At 48.5% G+C, this 9461-nt stretch overlaps 1 protein-coding gene across 1 annotated transcript in view; it reads right to left on the bottom strand.

The window, feature by feature from the left end:
* Window positions 1-1452: 1452 nt before the first annotated feature.
* MORC2 (MORC family CW-type zinc finger 2) overlaps window positions 1453-9461 on the bottom strand; it is a 30781-nt gene continuing 22772 nt past the window's right edge. The window contains exons 15-25 of the mRNA XM_009079280.1: window positions 8255-8360; window positions 7279-7411; window positions 6888-6962; window positions 6399-6776; window positions 5849-5989; window positions 5701-5755; window positions 4784-4925; window positions 3898-4089; window positions 3710-3803; window positions 2343-2531; window positions 1453-1567 (exon numbers count right to left, since the gene is read on the bottom strand). Coding sequence (XP_009077528.1) covers window positions 1499-1567; window positions 2343-2531; window positions 3710-3803; window positions 3898-4089; window positions 4784-4925; window positions 5701-5755; window positions 5849-5989; window positions 6399-6776; window positions 6888-6962; window positions 7279-7411; window positions 8255-8360 — 1574 coding nt within the window. The 3' untranslated portion in view covers window positions 1453-1498. The remainder of the gene's footprint in view (window positions 1568-2342; window positions 2532-3709; window positions 3804-3897; window positions 4090-4783; window positions 4926-5700; window positions 5756-5848; window positions 5990-6398; window positions 6777-6887; window positions 6963-7278; window positions 7412-8254; window positions 8361-9461) is intronic.

The raw sequence follows: 9461 nt of genomic DNA, 5'->3' as shown, positions 1-9461 counted from the left end.
ACAGGCTTAGCTGCAGCACAGAGGTGTATGGAAGGTGTATGGGCCAGGGGGGATGCTCCTTACCTTCATTTGCAGTGGGGTATCAGGCCCAGATCCCAGATGTCTAACTGTGTGCTGTGAAAGCACCTGGAGTTCAGGTAATGAGCAAAACCCTCTCCTGCAGTGTGTAGAATTCAGGGAGTTCTTCAGGACTATAGTTAGTGCTAAAGATTTTCTGTGCAACAGATGTTTAATTTGGAAGGTTTTTTTGGCAAAACATCTATGACACATCCAGCCATTAACTGAACCCCATGGGTCCATTCCATCTGATGTCCCTGATCGTGGGCACCTCTCTCATGCTGTGTTCCTCCAACCACCTGGATTGCAGGGGACTCCAGTCTCTGAGCATGAGTCCACAGGAGCCTTGTCCTATCAGGCCTGAGAAGCTGCTGGCCAGCCAGCAAACAGACCAAGTCCCCTTGGCCACAAGTGGCCTGCCAGGAGCTGGCTGCAGCTAGAGGACAACAGACAGGCATTTTCCTTGCGGCTGGTCCAGGGCCAGATGCCACTCAGTGGTCCAGGGCTCCAAAGGGTCCAAATTGCAGCACTCTAATACTAGAATTACCTGGAAGGGCAAGTTGATCAAAGCAACACAAACCTGAGGAGGTGACAACAAAACAGGGGTCATTTTATTGTCAGGCAGTCAAGGAGTTCCTCTGATGCTGCAGTCACATCCCAAAGGAACAGCAGCAGCAGTGTGTGATAAGGTGACTGCAATCAGAGAACCTGAACTCCAGAGTCCTCCCTCTGATGCTCAGAGCCCACAGAGAGCAGCCCAGGAGGCCATCCTCTTCTGGAAGGATCCTCAGCCTCTTGGCTGTTAGCATGGTGACAGTTCCACATGCTTGCAGTGATCTCCTGTTTGGGAACCTCACTGCACGTGCCAGTGCCAATGCCCCAGATCCACTGAAGTTCCACACCCTCTGCTCACGTTCACACGGACATCTCACCTCTATAGCCCAAATTTATGGATTGGCTTTCTCTAGCCCAAGTTCAGCATGTTCCATGTCCAAGTCCTGACCTCTGCCAGAACTCCAGCCTTATTTTCTAGCTACTGCCAGATTCTTATTGGAGCCAACCTGCTAGGCAGGGTGCTCTGGACTCCCAGGTTTAGCATATGAATATACCCCAGATACAAAAAGGGGACTCACACTTTTACCTCACTAAAATCACTCAACAACCAACCTGTTGTATCAGGCAGAATTCCTATTTAATTTAAAAAATAAATATTCATAAACAAAAGGAGGAGATCCAGAGAACTACAATGTTCAAAATGTTCCTGCCAACAGCATAAATGTTTTTCATGTACAGTCACAAGAACAAGTTGTACACCAACACAAGCACTGGCTAAAAACCCTCTCTCGTCACCAGCTGCCCCAGTCCTCTCCTGCAGGAATCCACACCTCCCATGGCAGCAGCCAGCTTCTCTGCACTTCTCCAGGCCTTGCATTGGGGCTGCTCAGTCTCCTTTCATGATCAAGTCCTCAATATATGCATCCAGTTCATCATCTGTGTTGATATCAATGTCCTGAAACCAAAGGCATGAGAAATAACCATTGAGAAGTGAATCTTGAGCAGTGCAAGAATGGAGGAGGCACAGCATCCTCTGCAACATCTGCCCTGCTCAGCCTCTATGCCCCAACCTCCAGCACCCTCCAGCTCCTGACAGCTGCAGTGAGAGTACTCCAAACTTTCCCTGTCAGCACCTGATGCCCAAACAATGTACTCAAGTGATGGATTTACTGTGCTGATCTGGGTCAAGTTTTGGTTTGGTTGGGTATTTTTAGCTTTAACACATTTTCCTAACAGGAAAATGTAGCTTTTCCATTGGTTGGTCTTCATTTATTTAGTGTTTTAATATAAAGTTTGTTTATTTAAAGGTTTTATTAAAATATATATTTGCTATTTTAATATTTAATAGTATAATTAATAATATGAAAAAAAATCTTATGGTGAAATTGATTTAAGTATTATTTGTTTAAAGGTTTGCATTTCTATATGTAACATTCAGAATCTACCCAAGCATGGGGCAAAGATACCCTGCAGAGCACTGCCTATGCCTGGGGAAATTCTCCTGCAGCTCCACGTTCCATAGGAGAACACAGAGAACAAACAGAACCTGTGCACTATATACATGCCCTGAGAATCATTCCGTGAGAATTAACACTCCTCAGGACCCCAGGGCCTGGATCCCAAGGGTGGGCAGTGACAGCAGCTGCTTCTGATGGGCTGAGCCCCCAACTGAGGAAGAGCTGGAGCCCAGTGAGATGCTGGACAGGGTTCACCCCCTCTTCCTCACCCACCTCCTGTACTTTCTGCAGAAGGGCCATGATGTTGGTCCTCAGCTTCTGCAGTTTCTCCTCTGTGTCCCTCAGCTTCCTCTCCGAGTTGCGGAGGTTCTCCTCGCAGGCTTTGGCCCGGGCATCAGCACGTGTCTGATAGGAATTGCACAGGTTCTGCAGACCCACCTCATACTGCTTGAAATACTCTTTCTGGAGAAGACAAAACACTACAGATGACACCTTAAGAAAAGGCACCAAGAACCACCAAACTCGCTGTGCCTGTGCCCAAACCCTCCCCAGAGCACAGCCCTGCACGCTCTGCCCGTGCTCACATTTACATCTGACTTGCCTACTGCAGCCAGCATGAAACTCAGATGGGTTTTCACATCCTTCCAACACCAGAACTGCCCCCAAAGGTATCTGAATTTAGCTTAAGTGTGCAGCATGCTACAAAAAGCTCAAAAGCCATTGTGGGCTGCAGCAAGACCTGACAGCCCTTGTACACTGTGAGTGTCCTTGGCACAGATCACATACACAATGCAGTTGTCACTGCAAGGTAGGGACAGCTATACTGGCCAAAAACTTCAGGCACAACTAGGGTGTCCTGTGGAAGCAGAGGGAATGGTAACTCCAGCAGATACCCAAGTTAACTGATTGAAGAGGAGGAGACAAGAGAGAGAATGCCAACACACACACGGTGAGCACAGGAGTACCAAGCAGCACTGGCCTTGCCCATCTGCAGGTGGCTTTTGTCACAGACAGGTGCCTCCTGGCAAGGGCTCCCTTGCTAGTATGTCACAGAAGGGAAATGTCAGAGAGGCCAGCTCTGCTGCTCTGCATTCTAGCCAGCACTGGACCTCCCAGTACCAGCCCACAGACACCAGTGGAAGATCAGCCCCACCTGCTCTCTACTCAAATAAATAGAGGCCACCCAAAAGCCTTAGGATGTGCAGCTGACAGCAGGCAATCAGCTGCTCATCTGGGGAAGTGGGTTGGTTCCCATGATCTCTCCCATTTTTAAGACTGCCCCCACATGAGTTATAAGGCTGGGAGCAAAATGAACAGGAAAGTCTACATCCTGCTGCTACAAACTTTTAACATGGTCTCTCTTTTTCAACTGTGATGGGCAAGAATTGGGGATAGCAGCAGCCAACAGGATTCCTACACAGATGTATGGTAATGAGAAAACTCCTCAGACAGCTGTCACAAGATTCAGGGCACCTTTCAGAGCTCTCATTCTTTTCCTTGGCTACGTTTCTCCTCAGCCAGGGAATCCAAATCACCTTTTCAAGAGTGCTCTCTTTCATCAACAGGATGTACATTTGCCATAAGAATGGAACATGCGTAGGGAAAACCTCAACTTATTTTTCTAGCAGTACTGAACTCACCAAAGGAAATGCCAACAACCCTTCTGAGCTCATGGAACTCAGTTCGTTCTTGGAGATCGGAAAATTTGGAGGCAAGAAGTACCTCAAACAATTCCTGTGCAGGAAAGAAAAACACAAAGCCATGCGTGGGAGTTCAACAGGCTGAAGTAATCAGACTGCAGAGCTCATGAGGGCTGCAGTGCACCCACCGAAGGATCTGGACGAGCAAGTCGATGGTTTCTTGGCTGTTGCTGGGACCAGTGGTGTCTGGCTCAATTCTGACACAGTCCAAGGTAGAAGGTTCAGCCACAACCACCTCCTCTTGCTGCTGCATGTCTGGAGCCTGGTACTCGGGAGAGGGAGGCTTCATCAGCCTCACATCCTCACTGCCCTTCTCTACCCTGAGAAAAAGTATTAGCGGAATGTCAGGAATCTTTTTTTACACCGGACATACCTGAAACACTTAACAGCTTCACTCAGACCTCTAGACACACACCACTGCCTCCACAGGAGGCATCAGAGAGACTGATGGAGCCTGCCATGCATCAGAAAGTTGAGGCTGTTCAGCCTGGAGAAGAGAAGGTTGTGTGGAGACCAGAGAGCAACCTGCCAGGCGCTGAAGGGGCTGCAAGCAAGCTGCAGAGGGACTCTTGGGTAGGAACTGCAGGGATAGGACAAGGAGTAATGAGTATAAATTGAAAGGGAGGAAATTTACATTAGACCTTAGGAAAAAGCTTTTCCTGTGAGGGTGGTGAGACACTGGCACAGGTTGCCCAGGGAGGCTGTGGCTGCCCCAACCCTAGCCAGGGTGAATCAAGCCTTGAGCAACCTGGTTTGGTGGGAGGTGTCCCTGCCCAGGGCAGGGGGTTGGGACCAGATGATCTACAAGGTCCATTCCAACCCCTTAACATACTATGAAACTTAGCTATGAAACTATGCCCACTCCTTATAAAGCCACTGGACAGTCCTGAGCTCATACACTTCCTGACATGACAGCAGCACATTTGTCTTCCGCATCTATAGCAGACAAACAGGCTCTTCCTCCCAAAAGCAAAACAAAACAAAGCTACAAAACCCAGCAGTGGAGACAGTTACCAGCGATCCCTCGGTGTGGTGTCTGTGGGGACATAGTCAAACTTCACCTTCCACCGGACGGTGTGTCCGTCCTTGTCCACCGCCGTGACACGGCCCGTGAACCACTCCTTGTTCACACGCACCTCCACATGCAGCCCCTTGTCTGTGAGGACGAAGCAAAGGTGTCTGCAAACATTCAGCTGCTGGAAAGCATCTTCTGCAGGAGCTCTAGCACAGTTCCATCAGCAGGGAGCACACCTGAACTTGTGACAGTAACCTCAAATGGTCCTGACACCATCAAAATACAACGGGCACATAGCTCAGCTCCTGCTGAGAAATGTTAAGATGCAAGGAAATGAGCTAGTGTTTCCAGATAGAAGGTTTCTCCTGTACTCTGGGCTGGCTGACATGGGCTTTCCAGACTCGTGCTGGCCTCTAGAACAATTTGCCACATGTCCCTAGTGTGTCATTTTCCAGACAGCTCCTTGGAAGGAAGCTAAGGAGATGCCCTTCTCTGGCGCAGCATCACCCTGGTTATTGTCTTTCCTGGGGTCTCCCAGCCCCTCTTCTCTCACAGCAGCACAGCAGGTCTGGATACAGTCCTGGGCATGTCCCAGCTGGCATAGCTCCATGATCCACTCAGGAAGGGTGAGCATGCCATCAGCTACACCCTGCAGCCCAGCCCCACTCTGTCAGCATAACACAGCCCTCAATCATGTACCTTCCCATGCCACAACTGCCTCTGGTCTAATCAACAGGTTCCTGGCCAAAATGTTTCATGCAAGTTAGAGTCATTCTGGGATTAGAGACTCCAACTTATAGTAATTCTTATTTTAAAAGTTCATTAATGAAATCCCACGTTTAAGCAGTGAGTCTAGTTCTTCAACGGTTCTTTTGCATGTCAGATACTGGCAGCAGCCCAAGGGGTCATTTCTCACCTTTCTGAGCATTCTTCAGTTCCAGCAGCTCTTCCTCTCCAGCACTGTCTGTGAGCTGGGAGCAGAGAGAGCTCACATTAGCTGCCTCCCACCAAGACTATGAACACCCAACAAACACTTTCTGCTGGGGAATCCAGCACACTCTCACCTCCACCACCACCTCATTGAAAACCTGCTCATCCCTCACTGCCACAAACTTTCCCCGTTTTGTCCTTTCCTTTCTGTGCTCCCTCTCCTCCTCAGACCCATTCTCTGGCATGTTCCAGATTCTCTTCCGAGGGCTGGAAGCCTGTAGAAAACAAACAAGCTCTAGCTGTAATTCCAGCCTGATACCAACCAAAACCTTCTTTCAGCCAAGTTAAAACAAAACAACAAAAAAACCCAACAAACCCAACATCCAGTATTTCATTTGGTAGTTAATTAGCTTTTCTGGAAGGTTTTAGAGGTGCTACATGATTATGCAAATGCTCACCCTGTCACTCCACATTCTTTTTTTTTCTGGAGAAACAATCTGGTCTAACAGGAAAGAGATGAAACAAGTCTTCTCCAGGGATGTAAATGGCACCCTAACCCAAAAATAAACTGAAAGTTTTCTCATCCTGCACAGAGCCCAGAGTGCATATCCCATGGGACAGAGCAGACAGGCTGAGCAGGATGGTGGGTGAGGAGCTGAGGGGTTTCATCCCATTGAGTCTCACCTGTAAGCATTTGCCAGAGGCAGATTTCTTTACTGCTGACACCTTTGCAGCTTTTGGACTGTGTGTCTCACGTGGGCTTTTGGAGCTCTGCAGGCCAGCAGAGAGGAACTTTGTGGTTGTACCTGATTTGGTAAGAGTTTTTAAAATGTTGTTAGACCTCCCAGCTGTCACAGTGTGCTGATGTGTCCTGGAAGTGCTGGCCTCCTCCTCGGAGAGCGTGCTGGCCAGCTTAGCAGAGCTGGTATTTGGACGATCTGACAAGTTCTTTTTCAGCTGACTGCTGGACTTGGGAAGAGGTGAAGATCCAGGTGGTCTGCTGGGAGCATTCCTGATGACATCAGGCAAAGGAGGAGACCGTGGACGTAGAGGTCGAGGGTGCTGAAATAAATGTGGGTACAGAGAGAGGAAGGTTGGCAGAGTGGGGAACTGCTGTTCAGAGCAGCTAAGGAAGCACAGGAGAGTAAAAGCCTACAGTAGTATCCCACTTACTTCCCCCAAAGGCCGAGTGGTCACTTCCAGAGGCAGTTTCTTTAAGTCAGCTTGAGATCGAATTGGAGTGGTTTTCTATTAAAACAAAACAAAAATAATCAGAAAAGTCATCTTTATAAGCTGTCAGAAGCTGCCTGAACCCAGCCCAGCAGTTTTCCAAGTTAAAAACAGCCATTATAAGACGTGTTTCGTGTCCTTCATGAAACATGCCTTCAGCTGTCATTCCCATTTTCCCAACAGAAAATTAGATGCAAGCTGAGCTGCTTCTTTTCTGCTATTACAACAATCCCTGCCCCATGAAGGAGCACAGGTGGTATCAGACTTAGCAGCAGCATTTGCACTAGGAGGTCCCTCAAAGCTGCTGTGCTTAGCTGGAGCCCTCCAGACTCACCTGCAGAGCATCCAGCTTTTCCTGCTGCTGGCGGATTTTCTCTGTCAGTTGTTTCTGTTTTTCCTCATGCGATTTCAAGTCTTTTTTCAGAGTTCCCAGTGGTACTTTCTGCTTCTGCTCTGCAGCCTCACATCTGGCATGGAGGGAATGCAAGACAACCTCAGCAAGGACAGCAGAACCTGTGCCATTTCACACAGATCAGCCCCCACATCCCATCCCAAATGCAACAGGAAAACTGCTTTCCTTTCTGCAGTAGCCACAGTCTCAGTGGTTTTCTTCTTGGGAAACAGGTATGATTTAAGGATCAAAAGCCAGGGGCCCAAGACCATGTCCTGGAGTATCTCCAAGGATGTAGACTGCACACCTTCCCTTGGGTAACCCTCACAGAGGAAAAGTGTTTCCTGATGTATAGAAGGACCCTCCTATGTTCAGGTTTGTGCCCATGGCCTCTGGTCCCTCCACTGGGCACCACTGGGAAGAGGCAGGCTCTGTCCTCTTTGCAGGTTTCCTTCAGGTATTTAGATGTATTAATGAGAGTCCCTGAGCCTGCTCAGCACTGGGCTGGACAGCATACACCAGTGCCAGGGTTGTTCCTCCCCAGGGGCAGGACTTTGTGTTGCCCTGGCTGAACCTCAGGAGGTTCTTGCTAGCCTACTTCTCCAGCCTGTGCAGGTCCCTCTGTGGGATGGACCTGGGATCCCCTGGTCTGTCAGCTGCTCCTCCTCTCCAGTTTGGTGTCAGCTCACTTGCTGAGGGTGTCCTCTGCAATTTGCCCTTCACACAAATACCCACCAAGGTGTCACCTCCCCACACTCACATCATCATTGCTGTTTCACAAACTGCGAGCACAGCTTAAAAGTACAGAATTACTGCCCATCCCTACAGCTGATCTCAAAGAAGAGCTGACCAGAAAAAAAGCTCTAAACACGCAGATGAGACATGCTACAGAAAAGTCTGTATATTAACTGATTCCTACCTGTTTTGTTCAGGGTCAGGGTTCATGGCACACACCCAGCTATCAGGGTAGTTCTTCTCCACTGAGCTCAGCTGGAATGGGAGAGTCCTCCACTTCAGACACACATCTGTCAGACAGACACTTTGCAAGTCAGAAACATGCAGCCTGAGCCACAGCATCACTTTTTCCACAGCCCCTTTAAGGCCCAAGGACCACATCAAAGTGATTCCAATGACTGTAAGACTGGTGGCCAAAACCAAAGTGAGACAGTGACAGGATATACTGAGTCAATTCTTGCTTCTTGCTCACAAAATGCTTGGAGGAAACCCTTAAAGACATCCCTCACAAGAATGTGATGACACCTGGCATCAACCAATACCAGAGGACCTTGTACTCCTGCTGCCAACGACGACACATACAAACCAAACTGAGCAGCCAGTCCTGACATCACTGCTCAGCTCACCAGTCAGGCTGTCTCCTACTGATACCAACACAAGTCAGAGACTTATCTACTAAAAAGTTATAATAATCTAATTTTCAATGAACCAGGAGCACAGATTTGGCTTCCAGAGCACTGCTGGCCTACCAGGAAACCAACAGCTGAACAAAATCAAGTTTTGCCATGAAAATACAAATGTCCTCAGATCACGTTCTGGAAGGATGTCAAATAGGGAGGACCAGAAGAATGAGAGGAAAACCTCTCCTCTTTGGGAGGAACTTTGAAAGGACTGAGAAAATTGTCAAGGCAGGAGAGCCCAACAAAGTAATTCCACAAGAATGGCCTCCCATTCCTTTGTACATCCTCATCCACAAGTCCCTGGGAGAAAATAAGGGAGTTTGGTATCCCTCTACAAGGAGACAAAGTGATTGTATTGAGATTCCCCTTAACCCAGTAAAGGCTTAGCCAGAGCTGTTTAGATATGCACAGAGGAAAATCTGTATTAAATTCCAAGATAACTGTAAAAAGTTCCCTCTGTGCTCACACCCAGGCCAGTGTGGATTACCTGGTTACTTCCCATTGCCTACAGGGAAGTTCTGGATCTTATTCTAGTGCTGGGATGGGTGGCTTTGGCTAGTTCCAGTTCATATGACACGTGATCCCACTTTCAACACTGCTATTGGCCACACCTGCCCTGCTTTGTCAGGGTGCCTGAAGAACACCAGTTAGTGAACCGCAGGAATGGAGCCTTATACCAGGACATGCCTTCGAGTGCAGCAAAGGCAACTT

The sequence above is a fragment of the Acanthisitta chloris genome, unplaced genomic scaffold (genome assembly GCF_000695815.1).
Source record: "Acanthisitta chloris isolate BGI_N310 unplaced genomic scaffold, ASM69581v1 scaffold9377, whole genome shotgun sequence".
In the NCBI taxonomy this organism is placed as follows: Eukaryota; Metazoa; Chordata; class Aves; order Passeriformes; family Acanthisittidae; genus Acanthisitta; species Acanthisitta chloris.
The sequence above is the reverse complement of the archived record's forward strand: the minus strand, read 5'-3'. Positions and strand labels throughout refer to the sequence as shown.